We start from the raw sequence: 26,830 nt of genomic DNA on the forward strand, positions 1-26,830 counted from the left end.
ATGGTGCGAGTTGCGACATCCTATACCTGTGAAGGGCAGATCTTGAAGTCTATGGGGATGTACAATAGCTGATTCTATGCTTCTCCATGGCACTTTATGTATTTGTCCGTCCATGTTCGCATAGCTCTAATCTGGAATGCCCATAAATCTGAAAATTAGGGAGGGCAAGGCTAATTTTGTGCGCTTCAAAACAGAAAAAATTATTTTGGGTTGTCTGCCATTCCAGACTAATCTAGATACTGCAGAGTTTAACTCTTTAAAATATTTGGGAGGTGGTGTGAATGGGATCATAAAGAACAAGAAGTTCAGGTGTGGTAGAATATTTATCTTGACTGTACTGATTCTGGCTTGCATTGAGATCTGAAGGTTAGTCCATCTTTGAAGATCAAGTTTTATTTTCTGGCTGAATTCACATATTATATTATTTATTATTATATTATATTATATTATATTATATTATATTATATTATATTATATTATATTATATTATATTATATTATATTATATTATATTATATTATATTATATTATATGTTGTGGAATAAATTTATGTGCACTAATTTATGGCCTCTAAATTATTCATTCATTCATTCATTCATTCATTCATTCATTCATTCATTCATTCATTCATTCATTCATTCATTCATTCATTCATTCATTCATTCATTCATTCATTTATTAAAACAATTAAAAGTTAAGGTTATTACAATCAATATAAACTTTATTTGTTAGAAAAAAAGAACGTCAGCTGTGTTTCACAAAACCCCAATTTGGGTAGGTGGTGATGGAGGGAGGAGCTTTTATTTTGGAAGTTCCCTTGAGTTCCGGTCCATAGTAATATATTATGTTGGGGGGGCGCGAGCTCGCACTGTCACGCGCAGAGTGCTCGGACTGTGGGAGGCTGGGAGCAACTCAAGCGGCTATAAAAGAAAACGATCTCCTGCAAGGCAGGTCGCAACTGACGGGAGTAAACTAACTTAAGTCTGATTTACTAAAAAACTCAAAGTTAGCAAAATATAAATGAATGCATAAAAAGACAACAGTTAGTTGAACAGCTGACAGGACCAACCCACCACGCTGGCAGTCCGCTGTATCTGACATTGGACAGTTAATTCATTCGAACCGCTGGATTAAACTGCCTAGAAACCAGCAAAGAACTTGTAGTTTATTTTACACAAGTTTATTTGTCACATTTTGCAACATGTTCAGCTGGGCGAACAAGGACGGGAAGAAAAAGGACCCCGAACTGTTTCAGACTGTTTCTGACGGGTTGAAGCGACTCTACCGGACCAAATTATTTCCATTAGAAGACGCGTATCGCTTTCACGACTTCCACTCTCCGGCTCTAGAAGATGCTGATTTCGATAACAAGCCCATGGTACTTTTAGTGGGCCAGTACTCCACAGGGAAAACCACTTTTATTCGTCATCTCATGGAGCAGGATTTCCCCGGGATGCGCATAGGCCCCGAACCGACCACCGATTCATTCATAGCGGTGATGTACGGGGAACAAGAGGGTCTGATCCCGGGCAATGCTTTAGTGGTTGACCCCAAGAAACCCTTCAGAAAACTCAACGCCTTTGGAAACGCCTTTCTGAACAGGTGAGATCTTCATTCATTACACTTTCAAACAACCTTCTTTTTAAAAATAAACACGTTCTGAAAAAAGTGCAGTGTTTACAATAATCGTTTCTTTTGCAGTTGTTTTTATCTCAGGTTTTCTTTGCTGAGGATTGCAGCTTTTCAGGGTGTTGTCTGTCAAGAGGTTGTCAAGTTTTGTATTTCATATAACCTTACTCCGCATTACTTTTATGAAATGTAATGATGATAGGAGCCTTCTGGACATTAAAAAGGGTGAAGAGGGTGTTCATGTTGTAACGTTACTGAAAATGGAATCTCCTGCACTTTTTTCCCCAGCATACTTCTGCATGCTGAAGTCCCCAGCTGTATTGCAAGGGTGGAGCTTTAACAGTAGTAAAGCTGAATTCTTAACTGGTTCACTACCGGTGTTTTATATCATTGATGAAGATTTGATTATGTATATTACATACTTTTTCCTGCTTTTTACCACTCACACTATTGCAATACAGTCATTTGTATGTCGTTTAACACACACTTTGACAGCCAACATCAAATCACATGTTCTCTGGCCTGCAAACATGTATGTCTGTCAGTTTATGAAGACTGATATGATTTGCTTTATTGTAATCCTCACAAATCTTTATTACTTTTTAGATATAGTTGTCACGCCCAGAGAAAACGTCTTCAAGCTTTTGAACCTGACATTAAAGCTTTCCCTGAACTCAACTTTATACCTTTATACCAGCAAAACTTTCCCTTTTTCATTGTTTTTCAATAATTATTGAAGATATTAATACACATTATGTGTGCTTAAAACTTCTTGCTCGTTAGTCTTTGGTTCCCTCTTCGGAGAGGAACGTCAGCTGACCCTGGTTTTGACAGCTGCAGAGGCCTTTAAAGGTCTTTTTAACAAGCTCTTGGGGAATGGGGCCCTCCATAAGGAATGACATGAAAAGAAATGAGTTGACATTTGTAATGGTGTATCAGTTCAACTCACAGTTGTCTTTTCAACATGTTACATAGACATGATCAGAGATGGGTGTGTCTTCTCTCAAGGACTAGCCTAGTACTACACTTTTCCTTTGACTTGTGCTTGTTGCAGATATGAGGACTTACCACAACCCCATGCTGGTCAATGCTTGAATTAGAGGGATCATATTATGCATGGATCATATTTACACCCCAACAGGCCTGGGCAGGCAAAATTTTATTCTACGAAAATGTCCTTTTAAAAAAAATCTTGGAATGCTTTCAATTTGTGCAATAAGTAGGTTGACTAGTCAATCATGAATGGGAGGGGAATAGTTAAAGATTTCAGCCCTCTCCTTGACCGTCAGTGTCGTTTTAAGGTCAAATCAGATTTTCTTGAGAAGCTCAGTGTAGTCATGAGTTGATCAGAGACTTTTCTGTAGGTGCTGCCCTATATGTTAAGTCCGTGATTTTAGTGTTTTGACACTTGTTTGTGTTAATATAGCCTATATATATATTTTTTTTAAATAGGTTGGCAAGAGGTTAAAAAGAACTGACTCGGCTAAGGCACTGCACAGATAATCTGAGGAACTGACTCAGCAATTTCAGTGTTCACTCGCAAAAGTGTCCCCCGTTTGCAAATATATGACCCCAGCTTCCTTTATATTATGCTGATTATTGCTTATCAAGCATATTGAATTTTCCCTCCCAGTATTTTGCACTCTGACCTTGTCGGAGAGGTTCAAAGGTAGCTTGAAGGTCACTGGCGAGGTATCAAGGGTGTGTGTGTGCCTTGTGACTACCACTGCTGTAGATTTTTAGTACATATTAACCTTGTTCCAGTAGTTCAGTTAAACTTGATGCTCCGCCTTTGTACTGTTGTCCCCACTCTCCCTACTACTCATGTGTAACTTGAGTATGCATGCACTTTCCCCTCCTGTGCAGCTGCATTCATCATTTTCCCTAGGCTCTGGCCTGTATTGAACCATATAGCTGATTGCAGATTCTCACCACTGTAGTGTTTGTCAAACAGTTTTCCCAAGAGCAAATGTATGCACGTCTAAGCCCTATATGGTGTTTTAACCTCTACTAGGGTGAAGATTAATTTAATTTACAGTTATTGCCGTAGTTGGTTGCGGTTTACTCTTTGGTGTTATGCATTGAAACATGTTCCGTAACTGTCTATCTTACTAAACAGGTTTTTCTTCTGATATGCATCTCTGTGTAGCCATTTTGATTTGTGTCTTTGTCAGCTTGGTTTCTGAAATTCATTGAATCAAAAAAAGCAATACAATGATTATTTTTTTTTGTGTGTTTTTGGGACATTAAGAAGTCCTGGAAGCAGCTGAAATTTAAATTTTCTTGAGTAAACTACACACGGGGAAATAAGGCATTACTCTCCCTGAATATTTAACAACACAGGCTAATTAGTTTGTTCATATGCAGTCCATACTTACTTACTAGAAGTGTATAGACCGAGTTTGACTCTTACAGTAAGGGTAGGGAGTCGGGACACACTAAACCGACACCAAAGAACTAGCGCTGATGAAAGCCGACTGTGTTGTTGCCTCGATTCGCCTGCGTCGGGGCAAAAAAGCTACACTTGAACGCACTGAGAGAACTACAGCCGACTGCGTGTTCTGCGCCTGCGTGTAAATGAGACAACGGTCTAATTCTGCCGAAATATTAATCTATATTCGTCATTCAAAAAGGGAAACTGACGCTGCAGATACACATACCGTAAACAAAGCAGCGCTTGCTAACCGTTTTGAATATCAGTCCTGCTGATCACTTTCTTTATTCCACTCAGCTCATCTTAATATTAAAATATTCACCCAGAAACACTCAGGTAAAATGACATCACATTAGAACATCTGTACCATTTTGACGACTTTGCTTGCTGTTTTGCCAAAATTCTCATGCATTCACTAAGCTAAACAGCCAATCAGAGTTCTCTCTCTCACCGACGGCCCGACGCCAATTCTACATGCTGAATCGGCCCCCCCAAAAAAACAGACGGCGTCCGACTAGAGCCAACGGTGCAGAACACACCAAAAAACGAATTCAGCCGACTAAAACGGCTTGACGTTGCCCGATGGTCGATTGTCAGCTTGGTGTGTATTCTTTGACTAATAGAAAGATTTATTTGAAATAGAATAATAATAAGTGTTAAGATCTTTAAAAACAAATCTTACTGACCCCAAACTTTTGAATGGTAGTATATAAAGTTGCATAATGCAGAAAATGAATTTTAACTTCTGCAGAATGTTTGCTGAACCTCTGAAGCTAGACTTCAAAAACAGGCTAGTAGTGTTTAGATGTTATCAGTTAACTCTAAATTATGTATTGCTCAATTCTCGAAAATAAACATGTTGGATTTCTGGATATATGGAAGGAAACATGTCTCTGTTCTGGCCCTGCTTACTTTGATTTACATCAGCCATAATGACACAATCTGTCTTTGTCAACTGGCAGCAAGTCCTGTAATGAGTGGAATGTATGCAGCAAGGAATTATGGGATGTGATTTGCAGGAGTGAAGGTACCCGCATGTAGAGAATAAGTGATGGCACTCTTTCTGGAAAAATAAAGGGGAATGAGTGAAATGCATAACGGGGAACACAGAGGGTTTGAGGTTGAAGATTGTTTTTGTATGACTAAAATGTGCTGGTATGTTAACGACATGGAAATAAAAGCATATGGGTTGGCAGTTGGCACATAAATGAAGAACGCACAGAAAGATAAGCTGCAAACATATGGTTATGGAAAAGCTGAGGTAAGAGTTGGAATGATAAGATTTGGCGAGAGCGAACGAGAAGGGAATTCCTTCCAATCAGTCATGTTGCACTAAAAACATTACTGCAAGATCACTAGGCCCAATGGTGAAATGTCTGATTGTTTCAAGTATCTATCCTTTTTTTTTATGTTTGATCCTCTTCTCTCAGGTTTGTATGTGCTCAGATGCCAAATGCAGTGCTGGACAGCATCAGCATCATAGATACTCCTGGAATTCTGTCCGGAGAGAAACAGCGGATCAGCAGAGGTATGTGTTTTTTTAATTTTTAATTTCCTCTTTCTATAATTGCCGTCTTCACTTCTTTTACCATCCCCTGACTTTCCTTCCCAGAGTTACCACAACTTCATACTCTTTGTCCTATTAATACAAGTGCCATTTGCATAGACAGCTGTGAGTGTGTAACATATGTCCCAGGCAAAGGAAGTGAGGTTAATTTAGTTAGCTTCTGCATTATGGGAGTGTTAAGAGGGAAGTATTTTTAGTTCTCCTGTTTACATTACAGCAAAACAAACCCACTCTTCTTCCAAAGGTTTTTTTTCCTGTAGGAAGGAAGGGAAGTTGAAAAACTAATTATTCTATAGTGACAATGCGGACTGTCCTTTCCCATCAAATACTATGATTTGGCAAGAACAATGGATTTTCTAAGTCCTCACTGAAAACAAAAATGGTGCAAAAATGTGTAAAATGTTCAAATAGCCCTTAGGCAGTGTGTTTGATGGTTAATTGCCCTTAAGCAGCACAGGAGATAAGGTACAGGATTTTTGCTTCCCTAGAAGTATAATTGACTAGTCTGGACCTGTTACAGGCTCAGAAATGACAATGGAGCATGTTGGTATGTTGTTTATTCAAGAAAACTCTAAGAGAGCATTGTGTGTGGGGTAACCGGTGTCACGTTAAGACTCTTCCTGTGCTTGTCTATCTGCTGTGGCGCGTGCGTGTGTGCGTGCGTGCGGGCCTCTCCTTGGCTTTCCCTGAAGACCATGTAAATGTGATCAGAGGGTGAGTGGCATCTACAGATAACAGTCTGACAAAGAGGGGCGACAGCTCAGGCCAGGAAACAGACATTACCGCGGAACAGAGAGGGCGTGGTAAGGACGTACAAATGAGCGGACTGCTCGAATGCATCCACGTTTAAAGATTCAGTTATGTGTTATTGAGCATGTATAATGTATGTGCGTGAGTAGATGTACGTCGGGATGGCTTTCCTGCTGTCGGCACCAGACAGACAAGAGTACACTCACAAAAAATTGGATATGTTTATAGTAAAAACATATTTTGTGGCTATGGTAAAATTGTACCAAGTTTTTTTTTACCTACAGACTAAGGATGTGCCTGAAGCCGAATACCAAAAGCCGAATTTCTGAATTATTCGGAAAGAAACTGATAATGAATAACTCATTTTACGGCACCCCTAAAGGGACATGGTGATGAAAAAATACAGGAGATGAGAGGGAAAAAAAGCTGGCAAAAGCGTTTAAGGGGAAGATTTTAAGATACCACCAAACCATGGTAATATCATGTTTTTTGGACACGTGTACCATGGTATTCTTTGAGTATCCAGGTGTACCATATTAAATACCCTGGTACATGATAATGATAATCATTTATTACCATGGTATGGATCATTGTACAATGGTAGAGACACAAAATGTTTTTATATAAGGGGGTGATCTCTGATCTGGTGGTGGTATACATAGGAGAATTGCCTGTGAGCTCCATGAGAAAGTACAGACATGAGTGGATGACAATAACCAGGTGTTCATGAACACTCTTGCATTCCACACCATACAGCTTTATCTCACGTTATTTAGGTTTACTTTCAAATGGGCCGCACCCTATGGTCTCTGATAAGCAAAGACGCCCCCCCCACACACACACACAGAGCTTGGCAGTGCCTGGGCGGATGTAAAAACATCATTAGTGAATGAGAAAAGTATTTCCAGGCTGATACATAGTTGTATAAGCTTGTGTGAGATCATAGTATGCATCCCATGTACTGCACTCTGAACTTAACCCAGTGATTTTCACACATGGTTTTAGTCACATGGTCTTGGGCTCATTAAAAAGAGCAAGAGAGGTAACAGCTCTCCACCAGAGGCCAGGGTTACTTTCTCTTTGCTGTCCTTTGCCCTTCCTCTCTCTGAGAGAGAATGAGAGCCATAAAGATGATAGTGATGGATGGTGAAGGCGTGACGACTGAGAGAATTCAGACTCTGGAGACCGGGCACAGCGATGGGTCACCTGATAGTCACCAAAAAGATTCTATTGTATTAGATTGCCATGAAATTAGGAGATTTTGAGATGTCCATTAGTGCTAATGCTTGATATGTGAAATTACATCTTTGAAACATTTTAGCAAATTAAATCAATAATTATTGAAATTGTTTGGTTATGAATGTTACAAAAAAATTATATATTAGGATATATTAGGCAGCAAGTGGACATTTTGTCCTCAAAGTTGATGTGTTAGAAGCTACTGTTGGTCAAATTGAAGAAGTTAATGCTGGTTCTGATAGAAAGGTGTCAGAATAGACAGTGCATCGCAGTTGGTTGCGTATGGGGCTGCATAGCTGCAGACCAGTCAGGGTGCCCATACTGACCCCTGTCCACAGCCGAAAGTGCCAACAGTGGGGCACGTGAGCATCAGAACTGGACCACAGAGCAATGGAAGAAAGTTGCCTAGTCTGATGAATCACGTTTTCTTTTAAATCACGTGGATGGCCGGGTGTGTGTGCGTCGCTTACTTGGGGAACAGATGGCACCAGGATGCACTATGGGAAGAAGGCAATGTGATTCCTTGAACAATGTTCTGCTTGGAAACCTTGGGTCCTGCCATCCATGTGGATGTTACTTTGACACGTACCTACAGTACCTAAGCATTGTTGCAGGCCATGTTCACCCTTTCATGGAAACGGTATTCCCTGGTGGCTGTGGCCTCTTTCAGGCAGGATAATGCGCCCTATATGTATGTATATATACACATATGTATATATATTGTTGTGGTCAGAATTATTGGCAGCCCCGGTAAATATGATTAAAGATGGCTGTAAAAATAAATCTGCATTGTTTATCCTTTTGATTTTCAAAAAATGTGCAAAAGTCTAACCTTTCATTGAAGTAAAACAATTGAAAGTGGGTAATAAATCACATTATGAAATAAATGATTTTCTCCAAAACACGTTGGCTATAATTATTGGCACCCTTTTATTAAGTACCTTCTGTAACCTCCTTTTGCCAAGATAACAGCTCTGAGTTTTCTCTTATAATGCCTGATGAATTTGGAGAACACCTGACAAGAGATCAGAGACCATTCCTCCATACAGAATCTCTTCAGATTCCCAGATCCATGTTGGTGGTGCTTTTCTTCAGTTCAACCCACTAATTTTCTGTAGGATTCAGGTCTGTGGACTGGGATGGTCATGGCAGCAGCTTCATTTTGTTCTCAGTGACCCATTTGTGTTGATTTTGATGTTTGTTTTGGATTGTTGTCCTGATGGAAGATCCAACCACTGCCCATTATAAGATTTCTAGCAGAGGCCGCCAGGTTTTGATCTGTTGGTATTTGCTAGAATCCATGATACCATGTATCTGAACAAAATGTCCAAAATTCTGTAAGAAATTGGCCCACAATTGAATCCGGTCCCTTTTGAAGTTCCAGTTGTGTCTGACGTCTGAATATGCTGGAGTTTTCTTGAAAACCTCCCAAACAACTTGTGGTGATGTAGGTGCTGTTTGCTAAAAAAAAAAATTGGCTTTCTGACCCCAAGACTCAAGTAATCTGTGCATTTTCAAGCTGTGATCCTTGGAGAGTCTTTGGCCACTCAAACGTTCCTCCTCACCGTACTTTAGGACGTTATAGACACATTTTCTCTTCCAGGCAGATTCGTAACATCTTTAGTTGATTGGAACTTCTTAACTATTGTCCTGATTGTGGAAATGGGAACTTTTCAATGCTTTAGCTATTTTCTTACAGCCACTTTCTGTTTTGTGAAGCTCAGCAATCTTTTTCTGCACATCATAACTATATTCTTTGGCTTTTTACTCATTGTGATAAATGATTAAGGGAATTTGGCTATTGTGTTTCCTCATATTTATACTCCTGTGAAACAAGAAGTTATTGTGAATTTCATGTTCTAGTCACCCTGGTGTGCTATATATATACATACATATATACATGCATACATGCATACATGCATACATACATACATGCATACATACATACATACATACATACATACATACATACATACATACATACATGCACATACATCATACATGCATACATTGTAACCTTCAGGGTTATTTTACTCATAAAAAATTCTAGGGGTGCCAATAATTGTGGCCAACGTGTTTTGGACATTTTATTTCATAATGTTACTATATATATATATATATATATATATATATATATATATATATATATATATATATATATATATATATATATATATATATATATATATATATATATATATATATATATATATATATATATATATATATATATATATATATATATACTTTAATGTACTTAGAACTGTTATAACTAATATTATAACAGTTGTTTATTTTCCCCTGAAAGCTATTCACAAAGCTTGTGATGCGTATGGAAAGTATGTCTCTTCACAAAATGCATTTATTTAAAGATTCTGTCTCTATTGTGTTCAAAGCTTCCTCTTTACTGATGTTACAGTAATTAAATGCTAGTGGAGGGAAATGTATAAGGAAAGTCCTGGTAGTGTCATTATCTAAACATGGAAAATTTTAGTATTTGGCTCTTATTTCAAGTCCTACTTAGGAAGAATTTACAACAAAACAGACAATAATTAACACGTAAAGTGCTAGTCATTTCCTTGTCATAGATCGTAATGTGGCTTGTAGCCAGTTACAGTCTGAGGTCAAGTGGATGTTATGTGTGAATACAGTATCCTAACAGCAATACGTTTAGGAGGAAATCTGGGCCTGTCTGGGAATAATGGGATGATCAGTTTTGTAACTGATCTTAAAAACATGGATATTCAGGAATGACAACTATTTGGACATCTAGCCACAGTCATGATGTTCTTTGGAAGAGGATGAGTGTGCTTGCTATTTTAAGGCAGTCCTTTTCTCTCTCCGCATTTAATCAAAAAAAAAAAAAAAAAGTATCTCCTCCCACTTCATTCTTCACAGCAATGTGGTCTCCATATTGTGGTTCGGAACTCCTGCGTTGACTTTATAGAAGAATAGAGTGAGGACTGCTTATAATAGTTTTGATAGTATGCCATGTTTTAACTTTCAACCTTAAACCCTAAAAATGTCCTGCTCATTCGTAGACCTTTTAAGGTCAGTTAATAATCTTCTTAAGTCTGCTGACTTCACATCCATCCCCCTTCCCCTGACTGCAGTTAGACTTTGCAAGCAGTAAACAACAAGGAACTTCAAAATGTTATATGATACAAAATTAATTATTCCAGGATGATTGGGGTAAATTGGTAGAAAATAATAAACAAATACCAAGCATATATGAATACAATACACAAAGACAGGCTAAGCAGTGCTTTTGTTTTTCAGGTAAATAAACAGCACAGACATTGAATAATCAAATGTAAAATAACACTGTATAGTCTTCACTGTATAAATTAAATATAATTAATACAGCTTATCTTTGTTAAAGCTACATAAGGGATTTTCTCTTTCTCTTTTGTTGTTTGATTAATTTGGTATGACAAACAGTTGCGGGTATATTGGACTGGTGTCACTTTAAGACAAATGCACATATCCAATACCGGTAATGACCATTACCGACTGCGTTTGAGGGGAACCTCGTTGAGACGGGCATTTTGACCAAATTTTCCGTGCACATTTCCATTCAAGCACAAATCAATAAGTGAAGGGAAGGGAATTCGGTGTTCAAGAACTTCATGTGCTGTGTGCATGGCTCTGTGTGTGCACACAAAACAGCGCTCTTGATGTTTAAACTGACAGGACTTAAAAAACACATGCAAATGATAAACTCACTCTATGATTGGTAAACTTTGCAATTAAAACCGGGGGGCAGCTGGCCCGTATGGATCACATATCAACTACGGACCCTATACTACATTGCACATCCTGCAATGTGACTATTGCGGATGCGCACATCGTAATATCGATGCTAAAACGAAACATTGTGCAGCCCTAATTATATCAATTAGTGTTTGTGATTGTGGAAACAGAATTCTTATTCATATAAGATTACGATTTATATTTCAAATAAGTCAAAATATAAATGTTACATTTTTAGCTTTTTTATTTTAAATTCCGTGAATATAGAATCAAATTCCATTGTGATCCCTTTATGTGTGCACTTTATTCATTTGTTTTTTTTCCTAAATGTTGCTCTGTGTCCTTGTCTTAAACTGTATAGTGTTCCACAGGGCTCTATTCTAGTACCTCTCCTGTTTACTGTACACAGTGCCCACATTAAATTCTTCAATGCTTAGGAGGCTTTGCTGTGTGTCAATTTTCATCACTGATAGCATCCCATAATGCTTTACTTAATATACTTATTAAAGCACTCTTTTTTTTTTCTCTCCTGAAATCACATCTGTTGAGACTGATGAACATCTTATGTCAGTGGGCTAGATTTAGTGGCTGTGCAGTTTTCAGGGCAAGCATTATGCCTTTTATAACAGGTCCATGTTGCCATCTTCTGTGTAAATCAGTGCCTTTTATTATGAAGAGTGTACATAAATGATAATTCTAATGACTTATTTAAAGCTTGGATAAACTGATCCCCTGAGAATGTGCTATTGTTTATATAGATCATTACAGCAGATTGCTCCATTCTTCCTCTCCCTGTGCTTTCCAGGAATTTGTGGAGGTGCCACATTTACATGTGCTGGTACTTGAAAAGGATAATTTCCTTCCATGTACAGATGAATGCTCACAACTTTATCAGGCCCCCTCCCATAATTCTCACATGTATGCTGCTGATATAATATAATAGCATATTACTATGAAATAAATTGTTGAATTCAGTTTTCAAGGATTGAATGGTATGTAACATGGTTAATCAGTGGGTTCAAATACTTTTGATCTGTCAAATACAAAATGTCTGTTGGATTAATAGTTGATAGTTGACCAGAGTAATGATGCTAAAAATGCTGCTTTGCCATCACAGGAATAAATTGCATTTTAAAATATTATTACAATTAAAAAAGAAAAGTATGTTTGTTATCTGTTTTAATATATTTCACAATATTATTGTTTTACTGTATTTTTGATCAAATGCAGCCTTGGTGAACATGAGACTTCTTTCAAAAACATTAAAACAATCTTACTGACCTTGAATGTATTCTCCAACATTTCTCCCCTCTGATATTATGGCACTACTGTCAAATGTATGACGGTATTACAAAGAGAGAATTTTGAGGGCTGATTTTATTTATTTATTATTAATTAAAGTTAAGATTAAACTATAGAAAATGTCCATGTCAGAGCTGAAAGACAAAAGCAACATAGCCACCACAATCCTAAACATTTAATAGTTTGTAGCTATTCATCTGGTCTAATTCAGTGTTCCAGTCGACACCTGTTAAGCAACATTCACAACTGTTTCAGAAACAGCTGCTGCTTAATGTTATGAGCAAACCTTTTTGCAGAGATGCTGTTACCATTACTAAACACTAAAACCTCCCAGTTATTTATTGACATTCACATTAGATATTATATAGTTTCTAGGGTCTCAAGGTACAAAAAACAGGGGTTAACCTTTACTGAGTGCTTGTTAAATGACATCTATGCATGCTTTCATATCTCGTAGAGTGTTCTTGTAATGTTTTTTTTTTTTTTTTTTTTTTTCAGGCAGAGAGATTATGGGTCAATGTCTGGATTAGATTTTAGCGGGGTGGAGGCAATACTAAAATCTAAATGACAGCCATCTATACTGAGCCAAATAGTATTATTTTTTACGGACATTAAATCCAACCTTCAGACCAGTATGAACCAAATGCCTATTTATGGTGGTTGGAGCTTTGTGTTGGTTGTAAACTTTAAGTCCCAGCACTGTATTCACTGTACATAATATGCACAAAACCATCATCTTTATAGACCGCTGGTGTAATTTATTTTCCAAACAGCTATATTTGCTTATCTGCATAGTTTCCTCGGTCATTCATTTAGTCTGTTGTCATTCATTTGTCTGTGCATTTGTTGTTCATTCATTCATTCATTCATTTGCTTTTGTTTGTTCATGAATTGAATTAATCGTTTGATGCAACTGTATGTTTGTAACCGTAACTGCATCAGCAAGAGGAGAATTTTGTAATTTCAATTTCTTTTATTAAGTGCAGCTTTTGTGTGCCCACTTGTACATATTTTAGTGCAGGAACAAACACTGTTACTATGGCATTCTTACATAAACAAGGATATCCCATAGTTTACACAAGGATATGCTTTTGGAAAGTATTAGAAGGAAAGTAAGCAAAGAATTGGAAAAAGCCATACCATTAGGGGAAAAACAGAGTAAAAATTCCATCCATATGAGCTACCTCTGCTGTCACAGTCTTTACCAGCCATATTAATGTGTATATGTATACACAACCATTTTATCAGTGTCTGCTCTGAATGTAGACTAAAGAAACTCGTGAAGAAAATGGATCCTATTCAGAAAGAATGCTGATTTAGATGCATAAAAAAGCCTTTAAGCCTTCTTGTATGGCTAATCTACCCCCAGTAAATTCATAACTGCTGGCAAAAAGAACAATATTTTTTTTTATTATTTTTTTTTTAACACCATTTACTAAGTGTACCAAATTACTGCATTTCTGGTACACACACAAATTCAATTGAGGTCAGTTGTTTTTTTTCATTTTATTGTGTTGCATTGTATATCATAACAGTAACAGCCTGTTTCATTAGTATTGCTATAAATATTGTGATGGATAACTGTCAATAAAGCAGAGTAGTGTATCCGTGAAGTCACACCCATGTTGGATTCAGATCCAGATTTCACATCCTGCTGACGTTGACACAACTGTTGTGAGCTGGGACACAGTCTTTCCTGTCTTCCACACACTCTACACAATCCAAATATAAATTGGTAACTTCTGTCTCAGTAAGCAGGAGAGTTAGGTTGGAAATTCTTTAGCTTTAGCATGTGTATTATGGCATATAGAGAAATCTCTGAAGATTAAACCCTCAAGATCTCATAAGTAGCTTTTTGGAAAGACCGCTGAATTTGTCAAGTCTAGCAATATTAATGCTGACCCTTGTTGAAAAATGTGAATGCAAAAAAGACTTAAAAAAAATTTAGGCATTTTGGAGTACACAGACTTTTTTCCATTACCACACATTTGTTTCATATCCCAGCATCTTAAATTTAGTTTTGACACATCTTCATCTCCTTGGCTACTGTCAAAATATTTTACTCCGATTTCCATTGTTCCCTGTGATCCTTTTAACCATACAAGAAAATAACCAAACATGGGGAGAGGAAGGAGTTTCTGTGGGACAATTTATTCTCTTTCCTGTTTGCCAGCGTGAGTGGACGTGATGTCTGTTCGCTGTAGTTGACCAGACGTCTCTTCATCTGTTTTTTTCCCCCTCATGTTTAAGGGCAGCTGTACTCCACCCTATGAGCCAGTAGCGGTGTAGTGCAAGATAAAAGGACTGGATAAAAGGAGATGGGTTCTATTGTGTAAAGACTTTCCTTTGACAGCAAAACTCACACATTTTGTATTGTGTGAGTTTACCTGTTAATGGATTTCTGCTTGTTTGTGGTGGTGTTGTTGAGTGATATGGGCAAGATCAGGAAGTTCTTGGATCAAATATCTGCTTACTGATGCACTGTCCTTTATCTAGATGGAAAGAGAAGTGTTGGGTTGTGCTTTATAAAGAAAGCTCACAAGTTCCCTTTGCATTAAATAAACTGAATGACTATTAAGTGGATTAACTTTTTTGTTTGTTAAAAAGCCTTGTCTTGTATTAAAAATGTCATATTCTTATCTCTGTTTCAGGTTATGACTTTGCTGCTGTGCTCGAATGGTTTGCTGAACGTGTGGACCGCATCATTCTTCTCTTTGATGCACACAAGTTAGATATCTCAGACGAGTTCTCTGAGGTGATCCGAGCTCTGAAAAACCACGAGGACAAGATGCGGGTGGTTCTCAACAAAGCTGATCAGATCGGGACCCAGCAGCTCATGAGGGTCTATGGCGCCCTCATGTGGTCTCTCGGTAAAATCGTCAACACCCCAGAGGTCATCCGAGTGTACATTGGTTCTTTCTGGGCTCAGCCTCTCCTGATTCCAGATAACAGGAAACTGTTTGAGGCAGAGGAACAAGACCTTTTCCGTGACATCCAGGGACTTCCACGTAATGCAGCATTGCGCAAGCTGAACGACCTTATCAAACGGGCACGTCTTGCCAAAGTAAGAAATTAAACCTTTTATAGTTACTTATAATGTAGAGGTGTCTTTTTGAAACATTTTAGATTTAAAGTTCTTTGAATTTTTTTGTTTAGATTAGTAACCTGGTGTGTGCTGCCCTCATGTGATCACTTTATAAATTGTCCATCTAAGATGTGATCCAAGTTTATTGTCTAGGACATTTTATAAGTCTTCCTTTTATGTATAACACATTGTTTTTTAAAGGGGTCCTATTTTGCTTTTATACATTTTCAACTCTCTTTAGTGTGTAATGTTGCTGAAAGTTACAAAGCACCAAGCCCTCTCTAAAGAGATTTAAGCACTGTTTCTGAACTCCCGGAAACGCCTCCATTGCAGTCTTAAGTTTTCTTCTGGGAACGTATACATCACAATATTCCTCACTTAAATAATTCCCACCTAAGGTATACACAATAAAGGGTGGCGAGGCCTGGTTGAGTTGCATAGTGTGTTGAGACTCGCTGTTATTGTAAGGGGAGTGACATTTCCGAAACACTCAGGAAGCGGTTGACCAATCACAACACACTGGTCAAGGTGACCAACCAGAGCACAATGTGCTCTTCGGAAAGAGGAGCTTCATAGAGACAGGAACTTAACAGTGTTTTAGACAGACTGGGAAGAGTTGCACTGCAATAATTTAAAATGTGAAAAAAAGCAGTTTTCTTTTAAAGTATTTTTTTATATACTGTAATATATTCCTGTGACACAGCTGAATTTTCAGCAGCCATTACTCCAGTCTTCAGTACCATATGTATATGCTGATTTGGTACTAAAGAAACATTTCTTATTATTATAAATGTTCAAAACAGTTTTTGCTGTTTTTTTTGTGTGGAAACCATGATCCATTACCATTCAAGGACACATTAAAATGATTAAAAATTACACTAAAATACATTTATATGTTACACAATATTTCTATTTCAAATAAATGCTATTCTTTTGAACGTTCTTTTCATCAAAACATCTTAATGTATTAATAGTTTCCACAAAAATATTAAGCAGCGCAAGTTTCATTGATTATATAGTATTTTTTTTCTTGAGCCCCAAATCAGCATAATGATTTCTGAAGGATCATGTGACACTGAAGACTGGAGTAATGACGCTGAAAATTTCGGTTTTTGCCAACAATGCAATATAAATTTAACATATATTATTACAATTTAAAAATAACTTTTCTATTTGAATAGCCTATATCACAAACACAACATTACTGTTTTTACTGTATTTGATCAAATAAATGCAGCCTTGGTATGTATGTATTCATTATTATCATACATTTTTTATCAAATTGACAAATTGCTCATATATAAATTGCTCAAATATCAATATAACACAGATTTGTTTTAAATATTATATGTTATGACAATGTTTTCTCTCCAGGTTCAAGCCTACATCATCAGTGCTTTGAAGAAGGAAATGCCAAATGTTTTTGGGAAAGAGAATAAGAAAAAGGAACTCATCGCTAACCTGGGTGAAATCTACGCAAAGATTGAAAAAGAACATCAGATCTCCCCTGGTGATTTCCCTAAACTCAGTAAAATGCAGGTATGGAAATGGTCCCATCTGTCCCAATATTTTTTTGTTTTGTTTGTTTAGCCAAAGCTTTTAAGAGTAATAAAAATTGTTTTGTAACAATTTACCCCCTTGTTTTATTTTAGTTACTAGATTCAAAGCTCCAAAAAATATTATCTCATGGGTAGAATATGCTTTTTTTTTTTTACATCTTTGTTGTCCTTGTCATTAGGAAGTCCTTGCTGGTCAGGACTTCACTAAGTTTCAGGGATTGAAGCCCAAGTTGCTGGAAGCAGTAGAGGACATGCTGGCCAACGACATTGCCAAACTCATGACCCTCGTTCGGCAGGAGGAGGCTGCCATGCCCAGCCAGTCTGTCCAGGGTGGTGCCTTTGAGGGCACCATGAATGGACCCTTCGGGCATGGCTATGGAGAGGGTGCTAGTGAAGGCATTGATGAGCTGGAGTGGATAGTGGCGAAAGACAAGCCAACTTACGACGAGATCTTCTACACCCTGTCACCTGTCAACGGGAAGGTCTCTGGTGCCATGGCCAAGAAAGAGATGGTCAAATCCAAACTGCCCAACAACGTTCTAGGAAAAATCTGGAAGCTCGCTGATGTGGATAAGGATGGGTACCTGGATGATGAGGAGTTTGCCCTAGCTAACCACCTCATCAAGGTTAAACTGGAAGGTCACGAGTTACCTGCTGATCTTCCTGATCACCTTGTGCCTCCTTCTAAACGAGGACTGTAAACAATTTGGGAAAATAAATGTTATCTTTGAGCCAAACTTTGTAGAGGTTATGGATATGGGTGGAAGGGTGGGTCTATAAATATGAAAATATATAAACAGAATTTATGATATAATTATACAGTATGCATTAGCTGCGGAAAAAGAGCCAAAATAGCTTTTAACTTATCTATCACTACAGTTTGTCATTCTCACTAATATTATCTTCTTTGTTCTTGATAGACCGGTAGTTAGGAACCTAATCAAAACTTAAAAAATATAAACAAATTAGATAGATGTTATCGTATTTCTCAAATGCTAGATGTAGCTAAATTCTATTTAAGCATGTACAACGGCAGGGAGAGGAGTCCAGTGTGACCAAAATATAGGCTAATATTAGACATTTTTAGTGGCATTTACTTGTTCCAGATCTTTACAATGATGCTGCTTCATACTTAGTCATGCAAGGAGAAATGGTTATTTTTCATTCTTACACTCCATTAACTTTGCTGATGGTTTCAGGCTATTCAGATTTATCCTTTGAAACTTTCAGTTAAACAATATTGTAGTTTTGTCCAGTTTTGGTTTTACAATTTGGACTCGCCAATTTGACCATTTTTTTTTTAGCACTATAAAACAGCAAAAAACAGTGCTGCATTTTTGTATTGTATGTTAACTGGTGTTGCATAATCAATCGTGATGGTCCAAAACAGATTGTCTGTGACAAGACGTTCAACAGACAGAGACTTCTTCTGTATGATCTGTGTCAGTGATATAAGTAGCACCAACATTGCATTGGTCTCTATCTGTTCTTGAGTGCCTCACCCTGCTACAATATCAAAAGCTTTTATACACTATAAATACTGTTCATATGTAAAAAAAAAAATGTGTCTAGTTTGCAATAATAAAAATCTACCACAAGCCTGCCTGTCTTCTCTTATTTTTCTATAGTATTTTTCCTCATAAAAGGATTGTAAATTGAGATAAACTATGAGCAATATATGTCCTGAATAGCCTACTAGTACACTGTCTTTATATATTGATGTGCTTATACTGAGTGTGTGAATGATTACGATACCAGGGGCTGTATTCACAAAACATCTTAAGGCTAAAAGTAGCTCTTAACTTGCCGATTTGGGAGAAACTCTAAAAAATAATGGCCGTGTCAGTCCTAATTTATTTCTCTTGGGAGTATTTCACAAAGCATTTTAGTGCTAAAGCCAGCTCCTAAATCTGTGAAAAATATGGCAACGTTTTTATTTTAAAATCTTGATTTGAATATGGCAACATGATACATCGTTCTACTTCTATGATTAAATCACTGACAGAGACCCCTCCTCATCAGCCAATCACTGTGTGCATGGTTAGTAAGCGTGTTAACATCATCCATAGCAATGTGGTCAACCAAGCCTTTACTCTTAGCTTATCTATTCCTTAGTAAAAGTTGGTCTCAGCAGCTTTGTGAATAGGTTTTAAGAGGAAAGTCTTACCTAAGAACTTTTACTGCTATTTAGGAGAACTCTTGGTGGTAAGATAACATGTTTTGTGAATACGGCCCCAAATGCCCCTATAAAAAGCTAAACTGGGGCTGTGTCAGGTCTGGGCCTATGAAGGAGGAAGCTAATGTTTGTAGCTGAAAAGTATCAAAGTAGTTGCTCCAAAGTCACATCATAACAATTTATGTGATTCCCAAAAGACTGTTTAAAAATGAGTGCTAGAATACATAGTGGTGAAGAACTCACAAGAGTTTGTAAAGTCAACTTGGGGAAATGAGGGGTTGAGGTTAGATTTAGCATTAAAGTGATCTGTACATGTAAATGATTTATTCAGTATTTTTTCAATCTTTTTTTTATTGAAGAAAATATCAAAACAAACAATTTAAAATTACAAATGCTAGGGGCGGTATAAACAATATAATAAGAAACGGTATATATGCTTGTAACATTTGAAAAGCTTTTTGTTTCTTCGAGGGGCAATATGGACTCAATACAAGGATTCACTTCAATTTGAATTACTATAAACGTTTTTTTTCCCTCAGAAAATGTACATTTGTTCGTTAAAATAGTCCATTAAAATATCATAAGTGCTGGTTGGTTTATCTTTGGGGTTAACAATAATACCTAAAAGAACGTATTTCCCCTGTAAGGTAAAATTTTCATCAACATTTCCAACAAAATCAAATAGCCTAAAAGGGCTAGATTGATCTGTTATAATTATTACAACGACAGGAGAAACATATTTTACCAACAAGGGAGGGAGTGATTTGGTGAGAGGGGTGGGAGTTGCTGGTAATCTAATATTTTTTTGCTGTTAGAACAACATATTATAGAAGAAATTGCACCAAACACAGCTGCGAATTCACTTCGTATGGGAAGTCACAGTATGGGAATATTATGTATTCAATATGCTCCGATGTGTGGAGAAATTCAGTCGCTTTTGGAGCATGTGTACGCAAGAGGGCGTGAAAACTCTCCGGCTGATATCTCCGGAAATCACGTGTGCAGATTCCAGCCACAATCCACCTGCGCGAGCGAGCCGAGCTAGTGGACTATTGATGCTGCGCGAGACTGGCGAAAGAAGAGTGAACGCGAAACAGTTCAAGTCGGGGAGAAAAGTTGTTTTTATACTTACGCATATTACTAAATTGTGACTTAAAAGCAGAAGAATGGATCTGAGCACGACCTGCCTCTGTTTAATCTATGGAATTCTTCTCGCAGGTAACGTTAAGTTTTATTGTATTTTTTTTTATTTTGTCCGGAAGGCTGCGGACTAGTTAGCTCGCTTGCTACCTTCCCTCAAAAGTTTTTTTAAATACTTTATTTCGTTTTCTTACACCTTTTAGTTTTTGTTATATCGGATTTTTATGTTCTTATTGTTTCTGTGTAAGTTTCAGCTGTAAACCAAATTGGTCAATGTAAATCGTACTGACCAGCGTAAGCGAAGTTAAAGGTGTTCAGTTGAATAAAAAACGGTCACTAACGTTAGTTTCAAAGTCTAATGGCAGTTTTTTTTAAATCGAACCACGGCGATATTTAGACACAAATATTTTTTATATATTCCCAGTTGATAGAGACAATTTGTTATTAATAAATTATATTCATTTTTAATCATTTTACAATAATTTATTAAATAATACATGTAACGTGTATAAGGGACAGTAGGAAAACACATTTTATAGCCTAAATTAAATATAATCCTGCTAAAAGCTTATACACGTCCAGAATTGAAGTAATGGGTAATACGTGTAACTTACATTTGAGGAGTTAAGTTTGTTTTTATTTTCATCGTCGATTTTAACGACGCCTTGATACCAACAATCCCAGTCCGCGCGAAGCTGTTTATTTAGCGGTTTATATCCATTATCTGTATGAAGTCTTATCTATGCTGCTGCTGAAGCAGATTTGCGTCATTTCCATGTGTTTTCAAGCTTAGGTGGAATTATACATTTTCCAGAATACATTTCTTGAATATTGTTGTTAGTTAGGAGTTTACACAATAGGCTTAACCGTCTTAAAGCCATCAAGAGGGGCTTCTTTCAGACTGCCATCTGCCAATGCAAGCTCCACGTGGACCCACCCCCCTTTTCAGAAGAGACTCCTCGAGATGTCTGAAACTGAGGTTGCTTATTATCCAGTCTACATACAAGACCTGATATTGATCCCTTGGCTTAGAATGCAAACAGTCACACTAGGTTTGGCAGTGGACTTGTCTAGAGTTAACATTGATTTTCTGTGAGTTGCACATGCTGTCTACTAGTATTGGGCACTCCTCTGCTTATTTCTCTTTTGAGTAACATCTGAAACTGCTTGTGGAGTTGTGGTAGAAGTTATCTGTGTTCTTTAGATAGAGATTCAGGTTGCATAGCATACAGACCAGCGCAAGGAAAAAATAAAGTGAGAAAGAATGGCATGGGTAGGGCGATGACTTTCCGGGCCACTGGTTACTAGAATCTAACAATAACGCAAACACTGCTTTTGGTTTAATGCATATGTGGAATGTGTGCAAGCTTGCTTGTGGTGTTTTTCTGAGCTAGCCTATATCCCATTACTGTGGGATACACTCAGGTATGTTTTTGTAGGCTTGCCTTGTGGATGATGTTTATTCCTCCATGGTTTTAACTTGTCAAACTCACTACAGTCACTACTGAATTTTGAGTCTGACATTTGTGTACTCTGTGTCCTTCTCAGCAGACAGGGATATTGTTTTAGGTGCTGGCTACAAGGATATTTCTCATTTGTGTTGTCCTTCTGTCACAATACTGATTATTCATAAAGTGAAATAAGGTATGTGAAGACATGGCCTTTTCATCTGTGTAATATTCATATGTCATTTGTTATATTAAATATATAGATATGAGACTTCTGTCAACGATCTTTCATGAATATTATGTGGACTGTTAGACATTTCAAAGGGTTTTTAAAACTTTTAAAACATTCAAAACTGTGATGTCTAACAGTGTGGATTGGCCAGTTATTTCTATTTTCACCATTCCTGAGCGATTTTAGCTTCTTTTTTTTTTATATCTCATATTCCATATCTAAATTATTGTTCTGTGTGCATACGGAATGCTGGAGTCTCTCCTGAATTTGGAGTGGCTGACATGGCGATACTCAGCAAAGTTAGGAGACTCGTGGCTGTAAACAATGTAATAAATGCAGTATGCCAGTGGTTTAACCTGTTTGATGTTTTGTTTTATCGAAGTAATATTAGTAAGCAGAAATGTGTAAGTGTAGACCAATTTGTTTTCTTTGTATAGAGTGCAAAAGTCTGATTCTTGAAGTTGTTGTTGTTGTTGTTTGTTTGTTTTTTCCTATAGAGGAATTTATTTTTAACAATAACTTGTAAACCTACTGTGAGCTACAAGGTTGTTAATCAGTGCTATCTAGGCTATATACTTTTGTTAAAGTTGTCAGTCTGTATTATTTTAACATAATCATGTTTAACAATGGACTTTATGGTAAAAAAAACTACATTACATCCATGATTCTGCAAAGATATCTCCACCAATCAGTAGGGCTGGGCATCGTTTGAGTTTTTTTATGATACCAGTGCCAAATTGATTCTTTTAAAATGGTACTGGTGCCTGAACCGATACTTAAAAATAAAAAAGAGCCACAAAACGATGGTGAATGACATTAAAGTACGTTTTTTTTTTATTGACTTACAATAGATCAATATATTAAAACTTTAAAGTATACTTAAATGTATACATATAAGTAAATACGCAAATTTATAAAACAAATTCACAATAAAACCTAAGCCACCTCACTCAACTACAGTCATTTAACACTAAATAACAGTTACAGTACTAATTACAGCAAAGTAGTCTGTATTCTTGGTGTTTTACAAATCAGCTTTAAATTTCAGCAATTCTTTTGCAGAAATAAGAGACCACATTTGCCTTCTCTGGCAAAATGTGATACCTCTCCTGACTTATTGTATGTCCTGCACAAGGTGACCGTTATTTTAGAACGCATCACCTTAAAGGTACAGCACAGCATGTAAGAATTTTGTATCAGAATATCCAAAAACCACTTGCACTGTGTTATATAGCCTATTTCTTTCAATTGTGTACAACATATTCAGTGAAATTCACAATTTTAAATAGTGCCCATCCCTTGTGACTTGTCGCCTGTCAACGACGTAGTATCTGCGTTATCCCTTGTTTCCGCTTGTACTGCCATAGTAACCATGGTGACAGATGTGGACAACTACGTAATGTTTAGCGCCACGCTGTTGTTGTTTCGTTCAAACATTATGGATCATGGCAAGCAGACTTTGGGACAAAAGGAGAACTAAAACGAGGATCAATATCGTCGTGGCGTTTTCGAGATGGCGAGAGCTTCGCAGCAAACTTCGACTTGACAGCGCTTCACGACTAGATAGAGACACCGCTCTTGCATGTACTTTATTAGACAGGTGAGCAAATGTACATAAAACAAATCAAATGTTATATAGCTCAACATGATGAAATGAATATGATCAGTATGTTGATTAGGGGTGTGAACCGACACTGGTCTCACGGTTCGGTTCGATTATGATTATTATGTCATCGATCCGGTTCAATTCGATATCACGATGCATCACGATGCACCGCATCCTCAATTTAAAATTTTACTTTAAAAGTGATGTGTGCGCGCATGTGCTCGCCTGTTCGGGAAGTTGCAGTGACAGAAACAGTGACATTCCAGTTTAAGTTTCAAGGGATTAAAGCTTGTTTATGACACTAAGAAAAGGAAAATCTGTCAAATAAATTTTGATTTAAAGAAATGTTCATTTAAAAGCAGCGCTCATTAATCAGTGTATTATGTTACCATTAAAGATGCGCGCATCAACCGTCGCCGAGTCCGCTGTTGAAAGTGATGATCATCCATTTATAATCACGCGTAACAACACAGAATAATTGTAATTTGACCATCGGGTGCGGATACTTAAATCAGAGAAAGTTATTGGGGCGGGTGGGTGATTTGTTTTTGGCTGCGGATTTGGGTTACGGAGCTCATCCACTTACTCTAAAGCAGTCAGACTCTGCCGGGCGATAACAGCTCGGGGTGAAAACGGCTAACGTGGTTTATCAAGTTAGTGGTATTACCTCCTGCATATTCTATTTGTGCGTGACATGAGCGTACACAGCGCGTGTCTTCTGCAGGTCGTGCTTACCACGTTTTTCATAAAAGCCGAAATGTGCCCAGATGTTGGCTTTTAAAGTAGTTGGAGCATTTTTAATTTTCTCTCACTCGCGTCTCACCTCCCTCTGCCATTGTATGCTACCGCAACAAAGCACGTACGCGACAAATGACTTAAGAAAAGTGTCAGTACATTATAACCGGTTATGGTCTATTACTGAACCGATACCGAATCGTCCTCGTCTGCATCGCGATGCATCGTAGAAACGATTAATTTTGACACCCCTAATGTTGATCTAGCTTACTGCCAGTCTTATATAGCCAACAAACTAACACAAAGAATAACATTATAACTTTAAACACACTCAAATGCTGTTTAGTATGATAGTGTAACGTTAGACCAAGTGAAACAGTGCTGCGTTACCTCACAAGTTTCATTCATCTAATAAACTGACCTGTGTGAGTATTATTCAGCACTTGTGGGTAGATCGGTAGAATGAAATGTCCTCATTCCTTTATATCCGCGGGACTCTCGTGTGGCGCTGATATCGGTCTCTCATTAGCAATCGTGCCCTGCTTCATACCACTGTCATGTTAAAAAACATGAATGTTTTCACTCATCCATAAACATTAGATCCATCAGCATGACAGCAAGTTCCATGATTCCGCTTATTCACTGCGTCATCAATCTACGCCTTTGTTATTGTAAGAGGTTAGCGACTCCTAGCTGCAAAAAAGTGTAGGCTACATATTGTAGATTTAAATGCCGTGACGTGAAACCCCTCGTGGAAGAAGAACGCCGTCATGTTTACAACTGTGACAATGAGCGCTCATCAGGATCATCTGAATGCTGGATTTTCTAAAGTATATGAAGTTTGCGGCTCTATTGTTACAGTAAACTTGCACAACGTTCTTGAATGAATAATTTATTAGATGTACGCTGGTCTGTTATTGTAGGGACATCGACTTTACATTTTCACACTAAACATGATGCAGAACAAAACAAACTGTGATTGGTTGCTTTACATGTCAGTCAGACGTCCTCTTGGGTGGTCCTTGGCTGATATTTTTTTATTCTTAACTACATGTAAGTGAATGTGTTTTGTTATTTAAGAAACTTTTATGATGATCATGATTCATGTTAGTTGATCTAACGCACGATGGGCACCGCCATGTTACGCACCGCAGTTCAGAGAATTGTATTTGTCAGATTTACAACTTGTCAATTCATCCACTTCTCCCAAAATACATGAAAGTAAGTGGCCGGTAAAGTGTGAGAAGAATAGAGTACATTTTATAGTTACCTACACAATGTGCATCTAAACACGTCATCAATTTATAATTGAAAGATTTAGGGCTGTACTCAACCAAAGAAAATCTTGGTCGACTTAAGTCCTGAAATTTTCGACTAAAAATGACGGTTAAAAAAAAAAGTTAAATTAATTAGATGCGCACTGTGCGCAGTACTTGGTAGCCTTGTTGTCCGCCTAAATGAATTATAAATAAACATAAAAAACTAGTAGGCTATTTGCAGTATATTAAATCGTTTTTGACCTAATTATTTTGCACTGAAATGAGTCTGACACTCCAGTCTGTCGGCTCTGACAGCGTTGCATCACGTGCACCTGCGCAATATCATAGCTTATGATTTCCGAAAATAGTACTATGTTGTCAACTAGTGATATCATCACAAGAACTGTTGAGGAATATGCAACATAATTTAGACAATTATTTTTGTCATATGTTATAATAATAAGTTATAACTGTCAGACACTATCATTTCACCGTGCATGTCCTCGCACCGAGCGAGGCTGAACATGAGCTCAGCTTCGCAGCTGAGACACGAATAGACTATTAACTTAAAGCTTTTACTCTTAATAAACACAAAAGGCACATCCATTTTAATAAAAAAAGGATATTTATTAAACAAACCAGATCAAGAGCAGAAACGAAATAAAGAGCATAACTGAAAAATAAAGCATCCTAGGCTCAAAACGAACACAACCAACAGCACAGCGCAATTGCGCATTAGGCTCCAAATAAAAAATAAAAAAGTTAGGTTATCACACTAAAACATTGAAATATGCAAATTCTGATATGTTCATATAGCCCACTCAAAACAGACAGGGCAAGCTAACGCAGACAAGTGAGCTTACCACTTTTAGATGATATGTCATGTTTGTCGTCGAGCTGTGGAAAACTGTCGCTTG

General features: G+C 37.4%; 2 protein-coding genes across 2 annotated transcripts in view; both read left to right on the plus strand.

The window, feature by feature from the left end:
• The first annotated feature begins 858 nt into the window (after nucleotides 1–858).
• ehd1b (EH-domain containing 1b) lies at nucleotides 859–18,915 on the plus strand. The gene is made up of 5 exons (XM_082157797.1): nucleotides 859–1,601; nucleotides 5,493–5,590; nucleotides 15,325–15,737; nucleotides 17,133–17,297; nucleotides 17,497–18,915. Exons 1-5 carry the CDS (start codon nucleotides 1,201–1,203, stop codon nucleotides 18,016–18,018), a joined length of 1,599 nt encoding a protein of 532 aa, XP_082013923.1. The 5' UTR covers nucleotides 859–1,200; the 3' UTR covers nucleotides 18,019–18,915.
• A 1,611-nt stretch (nucleotides 18,916–20,526) lies between these two features.
• The window catches only part of cxadr (CXADR Ig-like cell adhesion molecule), a 58,105-nt gene continuing 51,801 nt past the window's right edge, over nucleotides 20,527–26,830 (plus strand). The window contains exon 1 of the mRNA XM_082157816.1: nucleotides 20,527–20,711. Within this exon, the coding sequence (XP_082013942.1) occupies nucleotides 20,660–20,711 (52 nt within the window). The 5' untranslated portion in view covers nucleotides 20,527–20,659. The remainder of the gene's footprint in view (nucleotides 20,712–26,830) is intronic.

This window comes from Leuciscus leuciscus (genome assembly GCF_965113295.1).
Source record: "Leuciscus leuciscus genome assembly, chromosome: 24".
Classification (NCBI taxonomy): Eukaryota; Metazoa; Chordata; class Actinopteri; order Cypriniformes; family Leuciscidae; genus Leuciscus; species Leuciscus leuciscus.